At 37.9% G+C, this 16,477-nt stretch overlaps 1 protein-coding gene across 2 annotated transcripts; it reads left to right on the top strand.

The window, feature by feature from the left end:
- Positions 1-129: 129 nt before the first annotated feature.
- C6H14orf28 (chromosome 6 C14orf28 homolog) lies at positions 130-10,139 on the top strand. Of its 2 annotated transcripts, XM_027572301.2 has the most exons (5): positions 130-427; positions 3,161-3,685; positions 5,817-5,906; positions 7,094-7,228; positions 8,188-9,166. In XM_027572301.2, the coding sequence occupies exons 2-5, from the start codon at positions 3,162-3,164 to the stop codon at positions 8,369-8,371; spliced, it is 933 nt and encodes a 310-aa protein (XP_027428102.1). In that variant the 5' UTR covers positions 130-427; position 3,161; the 3' UTR covers positions 8,372-9,166. The 2 variants fall into 2 exon arrangements, with proteins under 2 accessions (XP_027428102.1, XP_027428101.1); XM_027572300.2 differs by lacking the exon at positions 130-427 and having other exon boundaries at positions 3,132-3,685; positions 8,188-10,139.
- The last annotated feature ends 6,338 nt before the right edge of the window (positions 10,140-16,477 follow it).

Here is a 16,477-nt window from a genome sequence, read left to right as displayed (position 1 = left end):
CCCCGCACCTGATCTTGGCTCCCATTGGGCGAATCTGGATGCTATGTACACACCCGACACACGCAGGTTTGGCAGGGGCGTCTTCGCGCCTGCGCAGCAGCACCGTCAAGCGGCTCGGTACTAGGGACTGGGGGGAGGGGGGCGGAGGTCAGGCCGAATCTTTCTCCGTAATAAGAAGCTACGCATCCTGCGGTCCTGGCTCCGTGGGTCGGGTCGGATCGGGCCTGGGCGCTGGAGCTGCTGTGGCTCCCGCCGCGGCGGGTGCGATGGAGGCGGTGCCAGAACCCAGCACTCACGCCGGGGAGGCCCAGACAGCGGACGGTGCTAGTAGATGAAGCGGCGGCGGCGGCGGCAGCCGGGGCTCTCCATGAGCAAGCGGCGGCGGCGACCGGTGCGGCGGCACCGACGGTTTTCGGTCCCCGGGGAGGTACGAGAAGTCGGCTTCCTGGTGGACGGAGACTGGTCGGTGTGGGAACGCCTTCCGCGGCCCGGCTCTCCCGCCCGGCGCCCGCAGTCCCAGGCGCCTAGGGAAACACTACCTGGACGCGGGCCGGGCTATCCAGCCGTTTCACCTGCTCCAGGCTCGGGGACCTGCCAGCCGTGCGGGGCCAACCCTCGGTGCCAGGCCTTAGCGGGCGCAGAGGGCCGGGGGCGGGGTAGGCGTGGCCGGAGCGCGGAGGACAGAGGCGGGCGCCCATCGCGCGCCCAGCAGGTCCCTGCCCCGAAGCCCCGCGCTGCTTCAAGGGGGAGCGCGTGGCCGTTTTTCAGATTATTTCGGGGTGCTGATTCGAGAGGGAACCCTTAGGACCGCCGAGCTCTTAGGGAGTCTGGCATCCAGTGCCTAGGGCGAATGGTCTGGTCCTCACGACCAGCGTGGAGTACAGATGGTCACCCTTGAAAATGACCGCAAGAGAAAGGCGTCGTTTTGCCAAGGAAATAGAGGTTGGAGAGTTTTCCAGGTTTATTTAAACTGGAGGGCCTGTTGAATCAGGACAATAATGCCAGCAGGCTACATCCTCCAGGGCTTGTAATACAGTGCCTAACGAAACAGTCTTTTCGACGATGTGGTGAAATCTTAAGACAGTTTGAAGTAAAGCTCTTTGCAGCCATCTCACCACCTTTTTTACTTATTTTTGTGGTAATTTACTTTATAACATCACCACCTTAATACTGAAACGATTAAGTGTCCTCTATTCTTCAATCCTTCCTCACCTGTCCTTTCCCTTCCCCCAGAGAAAGGCTGAAGAAGTTAGTTTCATTTTATGTATATGTAAGTATATATAAAATTGTAGTTTATTTCTCTTAAGTATAACTGTTGCTGTACTACTCCTTATTTGGTCGTGTCTAAAAGATAATTTGAAGAAAAATAGTGCAGAGATTTACGGCTCCTTCCCAATGCAACTTTTGGGAATCTGAGCTCAGGCTTGTGACCTTGCTACAAAGTTTTTAAAAATTAAATAGAAATAAGTAAAACCATGAAGAAGGTTATTTTGATTTTTAAAAGTATTTGAATGCTATATGACTTTTTAAAAATCTGCTCCAGAAACATTAAGAAGAAACAGTTTGTGTTTGCCTGAGGCTCCAGATTTACCACGCCCTCTGATTCCTAAATGGTTGACTAGAGCCAACAACATGTTACCGACTATGAATAAACATCTACACTTAAGACTAAATATAGTGTTGAATATTTTAGAGCCCTCAGTCTTGCCTCAAGACGAAAATACTGTGCGCGCGCCCGCGTTTAATATATTGTAGAACTGAATTCTTAGTCTGCTAGTATTGTAAAATCAGTTTGAATTTAATTTCTTTAAAGTGTAAAACAGTTTTTTTTTAACTGAAGTATAGTTGACACAATGTTACATTAGTTTCAGGCGTACAACATAGTGATTCAACAACTCTATATGCCATGTGAACTTTATTTCTCACAGAAATAAAACACATAGGTCTGCGGTATTGAGTATTGGATTTATGTTGTGCTTGGGAGGATGTGTGTGGCACTTTGAAAAGATTGTCAAAATAAGACACCTGAGTCACTGACTTCTCACTTCCTCTTCCTCAGATGCTTTGCTTTCCTTTTTCATGAAAATATACTTTTCCATAGAAGTAACATTGAGAAACCCTGTGATGTTTTTAGTTTAGACATTTATTGTGCCAAGTAAAGCAGTGTTTTCAATTCAGTATTCTTTAACTTTTTTAAAATGTTGCTTTATATAACACACATGACACGAACATGTTTGTTATAATACTATCAATGACTAAAAACAAATCATTTAGCTAACCTCAAAGTTAGGAGAAGGATAAATAACAGTTTAAATAAAGAGGACACCCAGTTCATTCCCAAAACATTCAAAGATGGGAATCAGATTACTTACCAAGTTCTGAGTCAGATCTTCACAGCATGCCTCTGTAGTTAGAACTATAGAATATCCAGCATGGTCCTAAATTGCAAGTGAAAATCCCAAAGTGCATAGAAATGATTTTTATATCAGCTGTGCCACTATTCAGTTAAGTACTCTGGATTACTTTTCATATGTGGTCTTTCAAAGATAATTGGCCATTATTCTGTAGCCCAACTAAGAATTCCATTATAGCAATTTCATAAGTGGAATTATGCATATTAAAAAGGAAATGAAGTACAGCTTGTATTTTGAAGGGAGAAAGAGGTTTACATTAGGAATGCACCCAACCAAATTTAGATTGCATCTTCAAATAGCTCTGTTTGCATTTAGAATTTTTTATTTCAGGGTCTTCTTATATCAAAGATAAAATCTGCAATATAATTAGTATAGAAGTCTATTAAATGCTCATCCTGTACCCCAAAAAAGATTGTACTTCTTAATGGTCTTTCCAGAGGCCATGCATATTTCAAAAAATGGCTCAGCTTGAATTGTTTTAAGTTTTTTCCTTATATTGGTAGGCCTTCTGACCAAATTTAATTTAAATCTTTTTTTAAGATTTTATTTTTAAGTAATCTCTATACCCCATGTGGGGCTCGAACTTAAAATCAGGAGATCAAGAGTCACATTCTCTACCAGCTGAGCCAGCCAGGCGCCCCTAATTTGAAGCTTTAGATAGCTTTGTTTTCATTTAAACATGTTTCGTGCATTTAACATATGAAATCACAAATTTACATGTCCTATCTTAAACTTTTAAAATGCAGGATGAAGACACTGTATGAAGAGATCAAAGCATCAATTAAAAATAACTATAACCAAGACCGCTCATTTTGGAGGCCTGTTCTTCCTTGGGGAGGTGTTTTTACTATCAAAGCTGGCCGCAAAGCAGTGTCCTGTACACCACTCTACGTTGAAATAAGACTGAAAAACACCTGCACCATAGATGGATTCTTGATGTTATTATATGTCATTCTTAATGAAAATGAAAATTTCCCCAGGGAACTCTCTCTTCATTTAGGTAGAGAGTTTGTAGACTGTTTCCTTTATTTAATGGACACCTACAGTTTCACAACTGTGAAGCTACTTTGGATTTGGGACAAGATGGAAAAACAGCAATACAAATCTGAAGTTCATAAGGCTTCATTAATCATTGATCTATTTGGGAATGAGCACGATAATTTTACAAAAAATCTCGAAAATCTCATGTCTACCACGCAAGAGAGTTATTGTTCCAACTGGCGATGCCCAACTCGAGTGCAGGAAGATCAGCAACGCACAATTAATATAAAGTAAGTTCCTTTGAAGTCTGACACTTTTAGCAAAGATAATATACTTTTTAGATGAATGTTGCTATAAATAAATAAATATAGGTAAAGTATTTCCTAAAGTACAGACCCTGTGTAATTACTTACACATAGCAACCCCACAAATGCAGGGCTATAGTAAGTCCCATGACAAAAGTGTTACTGTTTATTAAATCCAAATATCTTGGAATTGACTTTGTAAAACCAATTGATAACTATTTCACTTGAAAAGTAATGAATTAGTCAGTATGCAAAATGTTTTATTCTTGCTTTGAATTGCTAATATGAATGTGTAGATAATTTTTGTGTCATAAACGTAACCTCTTACAGAACTTTTAATACTATATTAGAATGTGTCACCTCTTGAATGGATTTATGTTGGGTTGGCTATTTCTACATGAACAAGATTGAAAGTATTCTTTCATGTCATGGCCAGGGCATAATTATAGACAGAAACCCCAAACTTGGACTCTTCATACGTGGAGAGGATATGGATATGAGGAGCTTTTTCACTGACTAGGAGAGGTGTTTATAGCCTGCTGTGTAATTTTGGCTTTGAGAGAGAAGGCAGACCTCCAGGCTGATAAATGATGATAGGGAGGAAGGCCAAACTGGCAAGCCCTAGTGGAGTGTTGGGAAACATCAAAGCCCCAGGGGACATGAGATGGAAAGAAGATAACTGCCAGTGGAAAAACAGGACCAAAAAACAAACCCAAACACATTGTGTCTCAGAGTGTATTTGGCCCTGTCCAGAGAAGCAGCCTAATAGATACTCCCTTTTTGGAATGTACATCACATACCCTGACTTAACTGAATTCACATTTGTTTATAGCGTATTTAGTTTAATATTGAAACATCATGCTACTTACGGAAAGCTGAAGATCTTTTATTCTTTTTAAGAATCTGCCAATTAATGTCTTTCTTGTTTCTGAAATACACTTTGTCCATTTCCCTGTATTGCTGATATGATGATGTGGAGTTTGAAATCTGTCAGGGAAAAAAGTTTCATTACTCTAAATTGTAATGGACTAAAAAGCATTTTAGAAATCTGTTTTTTCAAAACAAGTATCAATTTGTGTATGTTCTGAAACAAAAATATTTATAATCCTATATTAATACTAATATTTTAAGCTTCTCAATGAAATATTTCTCATCATACTATATGTATAGTATGTATCTGTATTCTCTATAACTTTTTAAGGCTTTTGCCTATATTTTAATCCTATATTTAAAACAATCTCTGAAGGGCGCCTGGGTGGCTCAGTCATTAAGCATCTGCCTTCAGCTCAGGTCATGATCCCAGGGTCCTCGGATCGAGCCCCACATCAGTCTCCCTGCTCCGTGGGAAGCCTGCTTCTCCCTCTCCCACTCCCCCTGCTTGTGTTCTTGCTCTCGCTCTCTCTCTCTGTGTCAAATAAATAAATAAAATCTTAAAAAAAAAATAATCTCTGAAGCATGTAGGAAGAAATTTTTTAACAAATCAGGTAACAGAAGCCAACAATGGCTGTAACTTGCATTTAGTCATGTAACTAATTGGCAGCTGTCCTAACTGGGTCCTCCTTTCTTCCCCCAAAACCACAATCCCCTCTACTGAAACCTCTCAAAAATTTTTTAAAGTAACAACTGCATATTTCAGGATCAGTTTCCAGAAAGATTTAATGTTTCTTGGAAAACTTCATGTATTAATGTTTATTAAGTTCAACTGATTTCTATAATTACAACGAATACAAAGATGAAAAACAGAGGTTTCTATAATTATAACAAATACAAAGATGAAAAACAGAGGTTAGGGGCACCTGGGTGGCTCAGTCGTTAAGCGTCTGCCTTCGGCTCAGGTCATGATCCCGGGGTCCTGGGATTGAGCCCCACGTCGGGCTCCCTGCTCAGCGGGAAGCCTGCTTCTCCCTCTCCCACTCCCCCTGCTTGTGTTCCTGCTCTCGCTGTGTCTCTCTCTGTCAAATAAATAAAATATTTAAAAAAAAAAGAAAAACAGAGGTTATACTTTTATACTTGGTTTGCTAATAATGAATTGACCTGTAAAATTGGTTATCCTAATAATGTTTTTAACATGTAAAATTCCAAAGCAATTCTTACATACATTTTGTATTTGTTGTAGTCCTCCCCAAGAAATTCCTCATGGAAACTTGATACGACTGGCTGTGGATGAGTTATTCTGTTCCAGGATTGAACTGTGTGAAGAGAGTGGGTGAGTATATTGATAGACATTTAAGATGAAAGTATTTCTGTTTTTTATAAAGAAACCTGAACAGATATGTTCTTTGATGTTAATACTTCAGGATATAGCAATTCACATATATTTAGGAAGCCTAATGTTTTTAGAATCTTAACACCTACGATAGTTTACTATGCCATCTTATGCTGTGTTGTCATTATAAAATTTCACTATATAGAATATACTACATTTAATTGATGAATACAAAGCAAATGCCTTTTCTTTTTTTCCCCACTGCTGAGTAGGTACAATAAAACCTTGGTTAACCGGAACCCAGCTAATCGGACTCTCAGTTAACTGGATTTTTTTCTGCATTCCTCATTTAGGAGAAAGAGGTAAATGGCAACCAAAAAATATAACATAGTTTAAAAAAATTCAAAAGGGGCAGAACATATTCATCCCAGTCTCTTAACAATTTATATATCTACAGTATTGTACAATGAGAATTAAGATTTAGAAGGATGATCTTACAGCTAATTAATCACAAAAGAAGGGAAGAATAAAATACATTCAGTTAATTGTACTTAAATCCAGAAAGTGAACTAATGTATTTTAACAGCAAATACTGAAACAAAATGGTTTTCTGGTTAATACTTTAGTCAGTAACGTTTGTGAACCAAAATACTGTGCCCTGAGTATTCCGGTTAATCGAGATTTTACTGTATTTGTGGTATTCTGATTTGTGGTATTCTGATCCATATGCTTAATATGTGAGACTACTAAGAAAACAGAATTTGTTTCATCCTAGTGGCAAAAAGATGCAATTAGGGAATTTTATGCAATATAAAGAGGACTGGAAGAGTCCTACTATTTACCTCTCTGCCAGTATTATCCTTTGAAACCAGCTGAGAGAGGGAAAAAAAAATGTATGGACATATAAAAGCTTTTATGTCAGTTCAAAAAACTACATATTTTATAAGCTTAGAAAAAAATAGCTAGCTTTTCCTGGAGTTTTGCAAGTATTATTTCTTGTATAGAATCTCACAGCCTATAAACTTCTAGGCATAGATATATAAAATACTAATATAGCCACAGCATTACCCACACCTAAAATAGATAATTATACTTATTATGAAATTAAGTAATAAAGACAACCCAGAAGTGATAAAAGGCAATTTTGTTTCAAGTGTAATAAAGTTCATGCCTATTTTCAATTTTAGGTGTGGTGGCTTAAGAGAATTTTCCCAGCGAGTTTTCTGCCATGGGGCACCCCCTTTTGTTGTCTTAAATATGCAGCATTGGAAATCTGAAGATCTGGCATATGTACCATATTACTTGGATTTATCTGATCACAAGTAGGTGTTTTTTTGTGTGTTTTATAAAACTAATAAAAAGTAAATTTATTTTCTATTTTTCTGCTATTCTATCATGACTGTGACTAGCCCTTAAGGAAATATTGTTGAAAATATCATAGTTATCTGTAATTCTGTATATCCTGAATAAGATTAGAATCTACTACAGGGGGTTAGTCATTGGCAATGTGCATGGTAGTTGGACTATGGAATAGACAGAATTGAATTCAAATCCCAGACCCACCTTTTACAAGCAATGTAACGTTGGGCCCTAACTTAACCAGCTTACACATCAGTTTCTTATTCTATGAAACTGAGATGACAGTACCTATCTGGTACATTATTGTGAGATTTGATGAGATAACACATGTAAAGTGTTTAGTCTAGTACCTGACACGTAGTAAATAGTAATGACTGGCTATTACTTGTATGTCAAGTCAAAGTAGTGTATAGTAGAAGGTTATCGTTTAAACAAAAAATGTTACTTTCAGCATTATAGATAAAAATGTATGCATACAAGTTAGGACATACAGGGTCTTTTTTGCCTTTAAAAGGTTTTCTCTTATTTAATAGAATGATACAAATTATGAGTTAACCTGTTAAAATGTTTTTCAGAATACTTAAATTATGTCAATTTTTTTAAATTCTTAAATATTTTACTCCAAATTATCAGTTATAGTATGTGCTTTTTACAGGCAGATATCTTTTTTTAGGTACTACAATGCAAACAATATCAATATTTTTATTCCTTAAATAAAAATTTAAGGGGCATCTGGGTGGTTCAGTTGGTTAAGCATTCGACTCTTAATCTCAGCTCAGGTCTTGATCCTCAGGGTTGTTAGTTCAAGCCCCGTGTTGGGCTCCACGCTGGAATTGAAGCCTACTTAAAACAACAACAACTTCAGGAATGTTTAAATATAACGTTTTGTCTTTTTTGCTACACTTTGTCATTTAATTTGCAGGTATTTGTTGGAAGGTGCCACATTATTTAACAAAGAGGAACATCATTATTCTGCAGCTTTCCAAATTGATGGACATTGGATGCACTACGATGGCCTCAGAAATGTGAATTTAATTTTGTTAAATAAACCCCCAGAATTTCTCCTCTTGTCATCATTGGTTTATATTCGAGCAACAGAGAAATAAATATAGACTGATGCTAAATTAAATTGTTTTCCCTCCTGCCCATGCTCCCCCAGATGAAGGGCTTTTATTTTGTATATACTTGGTATCCAAGGAAATAGTTGAACTATACTAGTTTCAGAGGTATATTTTCCAGTGTTTAGCCCCAGGTAAATATTATATATAGACAATCTATGCAAAAATATTTGTATTTCTTTTTTCTATGTCCTGGGTTATTTTTATATAAGCATACTTTATGTTGAAATAAAATACATCTTGTAGCCTTTGTATTTTTTATTTATATGTACTCAAAAGATTTTACAGTTCTGTCCTTGAAACCAAGAAAATACTTCATCATTTGAATTCTCAGTTTTTCTTTTTGGGTATTCAAATAAAACCAGTGTACAAGTCAGTATTTCAGTTTATATAAATTTAACAGTTCAAAATGTATCTGACTATATTTTTTTGCCCTACCTCACTAAAATCCAAAGTGCACTGTTGGATCTAGTATGGATTTGAATGTAGAACTTATAGATGGCTTAATCTTTTTTACTTGTTGATTTGCCTAATTTCCCTGCAGCGGTTTTTAAAAATACTTTGGTGAGAATGATTTTCTGACCTTGAATTATTTCTTTATAATTGCAAATTACTTTAACCACTTGCTCTAAAGTATTATAAACCTGCCAGCAGATTTTAAGTGTTAACTTGCAAGCTTAATTAAAGTTATTGTTACAAATAAATTATATAACTAATCTAACATAATTAAATGTAATGGAAATTTTCTAATAAAAATCTATTCTGAAGATAAGACAACTATAAATAAATATCAGCAACTGGATGCTTACTAATGCTGGATTAACAATAGAAATGTACTTTAAATATATATTTAAGAGAAAACGGTACCTGGAATATTTGTTTCCTCTTAAGTCATATTGGCACAGAGAACAAAGAAGTACCTAAATTTTTGGAGTAACAAACTGTTGGCTTCCTTGTAAGTAGTAAACTGATAGCGTGAGGGTTTGTTTTGCAATATAAATCACTAGAATTTTATAGTTATCAGAAATTATGTTTGTTTTCAAAACCCTAAGATTTTTGTTCCTTTTGCAATTTCAAGGAAAAAAATTAAGTAATCTCCTCAAGGGAAAATACTTTTTGCAATTTACCAACATTCACTTTATTGTTTAATTTCAGTAAACAGTCCATCTTAGGTTTTGGGTTGGGACTGCGTGCAGTATACTTGGAGATTTCTGTGTGACAACACAGTTCACTGCCATATACCAAATTGGTAAGATTTAATTCAGTAAATTAAATCTTACATTGGCTTGGTGCCATGTTGAAATAACTTACAAAAGAATGAATAAATGTGAGTATAACATTGCTGAGAATGCCTCACTTGGAGTGAATACTGTGAAAATTGCACCTTGCATAAGATAAAAAATAGTGATTTATTTTACAAAAAAATTACCCCAGAGTTTATTTAAATAGTCCCCCACATGTATTTACATAGGATTTGATTTACAGTGAATTTTTATGTGGACACCTTATTGCATGAATCAAAGTATACAAAAACACAACTATTAGCATATATATAAGTGGTTCATTAGCATAATTATTCCTAATGCAGATTATTCTTTTAAGAATTGCACTTTATTTGGAATAATACTAGTTTATCACAAAACAATGACTTACCTACCTCACAGGGTTGTTGTGAGGATTAAGATGTTTGTTAAAATCTTGACTACCTTGAACGTGCTAATAAAAAATATATTTTTTTCTACCTCTTTCATATATAGGCAAGTCTCCCAGATTCTCTGTTACTAATAAACTTTTTAGATCTTTTCTTTTAAATTATTTATTTGGGCAGTTGCTCCTATCAGTAATGGACTTAATGTATAATAGAATCTAAGTATGCCTTCTGGACCCCAAGATGGTTGGATTTTAAGGATAATAGGTAGTTTATTGTTACAGTAGTGGTTGTTGGTAGATAGAAGCAATTTCTCCTGCTGACCAAATAGTAGGTAGAAAAGGAGTGAAAAATAGATTATTTGCAGGATGTGAAGATGAGGGTATGGAAAATTCTTTACAACCTTAAACACCCTTAGAAAAATTGGAATACTGGAGTGGGGGAGGGGGGAAGCAGTGAAAGATGTGACAAAATAATAAAAAAAATTTTTTTTAGATTTTTATTTATTTGAGAGAGAAAGAGAGCACAAGCCAGAGGAGGAGCAGAGGGAGAGGGAGAAGCAGGGAGTCTGATGTGGGGCTCAATCCCAGGACCCCAGGATCATGACCTGAGCCGAAGGTAGACACTTAACTGACTGAGATACCCAGGTGCCCTCAGAATCCATTTTTAATAAAAATGCCAAAAACCATAACTAAACTCTATGGGGGAGAGCAAAAATGATTTTAAAACCCCGGCTTCAATCAGAGGGGCATAAAGGACAAATAAAGCAAGTTTAAAAAGGAATGTCCAACTTTGCAGCAAAAGAAACCTTTTGCCTCCTATTTAGCAAATAATATTACTTAGATTTATCCTTCAAAGTAGCTTTTCATTATTATTATAGTTGATTTAATATCTGAGGCATTGTCACTGGATCTGATCCAATTAAAAAGAAAGAAAACTACCATAGGCATGTTTGCTAGGGTGACTCCCATGTTCTATGTCATTTTTAGAGTATGAGTAAACAACTAAGCTATATAAGCAGATGACTTCTAGGACGCATACACAAAAAGCTGTACATGTTGAGCATATCGAGAGTTTAGTATTATAATTAAATGATTTAATGATATTTAGTTACTTGAAAAATAGTTGTGCTATAGGCATGAAGGGCAAGCAGTTCATGCAAAAGTGACTTCAATTATTGCTGCTGAACTATAGCCAAAGCAAACATTTAATTTTCATCTTCCTTTGTCAATGCTCTTAACATTTAAAATCAGCACCAAATTCTTCTGCTTTAAAAGCTACAATGAAGGGCGCCTGGGTGGCTCATTCTTTAAGCATCTGCCTTCGGCTCAGGTCATGACCCCAGGGTCCTGGGATCGGCCCCTCATCCGGCTCCCCGCTCAGCGGGAAGCCTGCTTCTCCCTCCCCCACTCCCCCTGCTTGTGTTCCCTCTCTCACTGTGTCTCTGTCAAATAAATAAAATCTTTAAAAAATAAATAAAAGCTACAATGAAGACAGATTTTGAAGTTCATCTCAATGGCTTGATGCCTTACTAACAGGTTCCTACGCACTCAACTAGCCCAGGATTCACTATCTGGTCACCTAAACAGCCTTTAGCCTCAAATTTAATATGATCCCAGGGAAAGCATAACCTTTGACTCTGTCTTTTTTTTTTTTTTAAGATTTTATTTATTATTTATTTATTTAATAGAGAGAGAGCGTGAGAGGGAACACAAGCAGGGGGAGTGGGAGAGGGAGAAGCAACCTTCTGGCTGAGCAAGGAGCCTGATGCGGGGCTCAATCCCAGGACCTTGGGATCATGACCTGAGCTGAAGGCAGTTGCTTAACCAACTGAGCCACCCGGACGCCCCGCCTTTCACTCTGTCTTAAGTTGAAGAGGAAGTTAGTGGGGAGCCCTCTGGAGCTAGATGATTTCTTTATATGCTGATTTCTACGTGAGGATGTGTGTTATTTATACTGAGTGACCAGTCAGTTCCATAGTCCATCTATTGTTTTCTCAGTGAGGTCTGCTGGAAGGTATCAAGAGGAATATCATTTGGGGACGCCTGGGTGGCTCAGTCAGTTAAGTGTCTGCTTTCAGCTCAGGTCATGACCCCAGAGTCCTGAGATCAAGTCCCCAGTCCGGCTCCTTGCTCAGTGGGGAGCCTGTTTCTCCCTCTGCCTGCCACTCCCCCTGCTTGTACACACTCTCTCTCTCTCTGACAAATAAATAAATAAAATCATTTTTCAAAAAAGAGGAATATCATTTGAAAACGGAAAAGTGAGCTACCCCAAAAGGACCCTCAAAAATGGTGTGGAATGGAACAGCAGCTTAGAGAGCAAATGAGCTGTGTAAACAAGTTAGCCATGGTAAAATTAGCCATCTGTTTATATGCTTATTTATAGTTTCGTTACTTGCTTGTTTTCCCTTTGAATTTTGTAAAGTCCCATTTTTAATATGATTATAAAAATAATACATAAATCAATAAAAAAGAGTAAATCCAAAAAAAGTGTAAATAAGAAAATGATCAACCACGATTTTTCCACCCAGTGATAATTAATTCATACTAGAAAGCCTTTTCGAAAAGTCCAACATGGCTTCATAGTATTGAAGAGCACCAAGAGCCAAGGAGTCAGGGCTTTGAGGAAGTGTATACTCCTGGGGGCCAGTATCATGGTGATACAAGCTCTCAATGTGGAGAAACTTCAATAGGAAAGTGAGACTGAAGAAAACTGCTGTGGTCATCTATTCAGACATTTCTTTCTACGTGGACACTTGTCTTTAGAAGCCTTCATCTTCTCAAACCTTCAAGAACTTATTTTACGAATGACATCATTCCTTTACATTCCTCTACCTCAAAACTAGTATCCAGGTGCCAGAGTTGGGAAGCAAGGCCCTGATGACATAAATTGTCCCAAAGCAGATACAACCAAATAGATTTTCTATTTCTCTGTTAACCTAACAGAGTATAACAAAGAAAGATTAAAATAGACTGAGCATAATTGGCTTGCTTTAAGGGTAGAGTAGGGAAAAAAAGTTTACTGAGGGAGATTGTGAAAAGCAGACATAATAAATAGTTCAACACATGGGACTTTTAGGTCGGAAAAAAAGAAGAGGAAAGCAAGCAACAGGAAACAGAAAAGCTGAATTGTGCTCAGGTCAAGGAGACATCAGGTTAAGCCTTGAAGGAAATAACTGGCTGGCTAGGGGAATCTTTACCCGAGCAGGCTAAGAAGCTTGATTTGGGGGCTACAAGCTAGAACAAGTTGAGAGCAGACGTTCTCTACAGTATTTATTTAATACATACTACTATTTGCTAGGTGAATTAGATATTATTTATGCCCTGGAGGCGAGCACATGTCTAGAAAAGGGGAAAGATGAATCAATGATGACTGTATAGAAGGAAGTGCTATGGCAGGGTTAGCACCTCAGGCTTTGGGAGTACAGAAGAGGGCAGCTCGGCAGACAACTGCTGTGATGTCTTTGTTGAAACGGGCCGGTTGCCTGTCTAGCATCTCTGGAGGAGGTTTGTAGAGGAAAGAGACTACAGATTGCCTAACTTGTGCTCTCCAGGGTAATTGTAAGGTCCTATTTCCTCTACCTCTACCCCCAAATCTTAACCACCTTTAATTTCCAATAGAAAGCTATAAATCCCAAAATAAAGATAAAGCAAATTTCAAACACATTCAAATTTAAAAAGGAATTTACTGTAGCTAAAATATTCCACAAGGATTAATAATGTCAAATCTTTTCTATTTCTGACAGAAGGGAAGAGACTTGAGGGGAATGTGAGAGGACCACTAGGTCCCGTTTAAATACTTGGTGAATGGGTTTTCAACTGGACTTGCGGCGGGACAGCTACAGGGAATTCCCAACTCCTGCAGTTTTCTACATGAACACTAGGTGGCAGAAGCTCCTCAGTATGGAATGGGGCGGGGGGCGCGGGAAGGAGAGAAAGAACCACACCTGAACTTTTTGGCCTTAAAGTATTAACCTACTTTATAATTTGGGCTAAGCAAATCCAGTTCTCCTTCTGTTCTATGTCACTGTACACATTCATAGCTTGAGGATAACATACAGTGGTGACATCATTGATGAGGTCGGTTATGCTCTCTGCCAAAAACACCCCAGCTCAAATAATATTTGTAAATTGACTCCTGGGTTTTTTCATCTATTTCCTCGACCCTCATAGTTTCTGGACTCCTCTCCACTTTCTTGACCTCTTCTTTTGAAAAGAGTTAGGAATTCCTGTCCCTAAAGAGCTTACAGAAATGCCAGAAGGCCTGATTTAGAATTGACATTTCTCACCCAAGAAAAACATCATGGAATTGCAGACTTTCAGGTGAATCACCTATGATCACATTACCACTGGATTATCTCTATTATTATCAGTTCTCAACTATTAATTTTTCATGCTGTCAAAGAGAGGCAAGAGTATGGCTGCTAAACACCTAGACCCTGAGGCCAATTTCCTGGGTTCAAACTTGGACTCTGGTTGTGTGGCTTTGGAACTATAACTTGACTCCTCCGTTCCCCAGTTTCCTAACTGTAAGATGGAGATGATAATAGAATATATCTCATAAGGTTGCGATGAGGATTTAACAATTATGTATAGAACTTAGTGCCTGGCAGATAGTAAGCATCATGAAAGTGTTATCTACCATTATTTTTTATTCCTCTTTCAATATTGTATTAAGAAATGAAATTAGTAGGTAAATAGTGCTGCTGCAGAAAATGAACTAAATTCTGTGGCAATTAAGCTCAGAACAAATTATAGTATTAACAGCAAAATAGTATTAAATTGATGAATTAGTTTGAAATGCAAAAACAAAGGAAAAGTACAAATGTCAGAAGAAAAAGCAAAAGTTTTGGAGGAAATAGTTTAAATTTTCCTAGATACTCAATAATAATGAAATACCACATCTTGTTCCTGCTCAAAATCATTTATCCACCAGATACTGTCCCAAATAGCTTATCTACCATTTGGCTCTAAAACTTTTTGAGACATAGTCCTCTATTCATTGGGAATCACCTACTCTCTTAAATTCTAGGACCCCTGCTTATTTAAACTCTAATTGGCCTCCTTAGCACAGTAGGCGGCAGCATGTTAGTCTCAAACTATTTACTCTCCTCAGGGCACACACAAGAATATTCTTTAAAAGACTTTCTTCTTGATCAGGATGACAGAAGTGATTGGTCCATCCTTATTTAGACTCTACCTTACTCAGTAAGGGATTTAAAGATTTTCATATACATGAAAAATAAGCTTCCTTTCTTTCATTGTATTTTAATGTTATACATAATTTGAGCCAAAAAGAACGGGAGGCCAAGTGTTACCTTCTTTTTTTTTTTATTTTTTTTTATTTGACAGAGAGAGACACAGCCAGAGAGGGAACAGAAGCAGGGGGAGTGGGAGAGGGAGAAGCAGGCTTCCCGCGGAGCAAGGAGCCCGATGTGCGACTCGATCCCAGGACCCTGGGATCATGACCTGAGCCGAAGGCAGACGCTTAATGACTGAGCCACCCAGGCACCCTAAGTGTTACCTTCTAATAAGGCCCTGAGTAGGTAAATTAATAAAAACAGCCTATGAGATACTCTTGTCTATTGTTGATGGGAACGCAAAAAGCAATCTCTTGGGAGAATTGAGAAATGTTATGGACTGAATATTTGTGTCTCCCCAACATTCATATACTGAAACCCTACCCTCCTCCTTGTGATGGTATTATCAGGTGGGGCCTTTGGGAGTAATTAGGATTAGATGAAATCATGAAGTCATTAAAATGGAGCCCTCATGAATGGGATTAGTGTCTTTAACAAGCGTCATGAGAGAGCTACTCCCGGCCATGTGAGGATACAAGGAGAAGTGGGCAGACTGTAATGCTGAAGAGGGTCTCAGCAGAACCCGACCATGCTGGGACCTGGTCTTAGACTTCTCACCTCCAGAACTGTGAGAAATAAGGTTCTGTTATTTATAAGTCACCCAGTCTATGGCATTTTTGTTATAGCAGCCTGAACTAAAAAAAGCAGGTGAGATCCTGCAAAATTACATATCATCTACACTTTGGCCCAGTGATTTCACTTCTAAAAGTCTATGCCCAAAACACAAATTGGCAAATGCACAAAGATGAACAAGGCTATTTTCACTGTGACATTATTTTTAAGTGCAAACGTCTGGAAACAACCCAAGTGCCCTTCAGCAGGAGAAGACTTAAAAGATCGGTGGTATAGCCACACAGTAAGGTACTATGCAACTGTAAAAAAGATTAGGAATTACCTCTACACATTGGTATGGAATAATCTCTAGAATATATTAAGCAAAAAGGAAAAAAATTTGAAAATATGCTATCTTTTTTTTTTTTTTTTACGATTTATTTGAGACAGAGAGAGCGTGCATGAGTGGGAGGAGGGGCAGAGGGAGAGAACGAATCCTGAAGCACAGTCCCCGCTGAGCCTGATTGATCCCAGG

This window comes from Zalophus californianus, chromosome 6 (assembly GCF_009762305.2).
Source record: "Zalophus californianus isolate mZalCal1 chromosome 6, mZalCal1.pri.v2, whole genome shotgun sequence".
Classification (NCBI taxonomy): domain Eukaryota; kingdom Metazoa; phylum Chordata; class Mammalia; order Carnivora; family Otariidae; genus Zalophus; species Zalophus californianus.
This window is presented reverse-complemented; position numbering and strand designations above follow the sequence as displayed.

What these genes read in the sequence shown, in the direction of transcription:
- C6H14orf28 (XM_027572300.2), top strand. Translation starts at nt 3,132, where the DNA reads ATGTCCTATCTTAAACTTTTAAAATGCAGGATGAAGACACTGTATGAA. An exon ending in CAACGCACAATTAATATAAA is followed by an intron (nt 3,686 to 5,816) that starts GTAAGTTCCTTT and finishes TATTTGTTGTAG; the next exon opens with TCCTCCCCAAGAAATTCCTC. An exon ending in TTGGATTTATCTGATCACAA is followed by an intron (nt 7,229 to 8,187) that starts GTAGGTGTTTTT and finishes TTTAATTTGCAG; the next exon opens with GTATTTGTTGGAAGGTGCCA.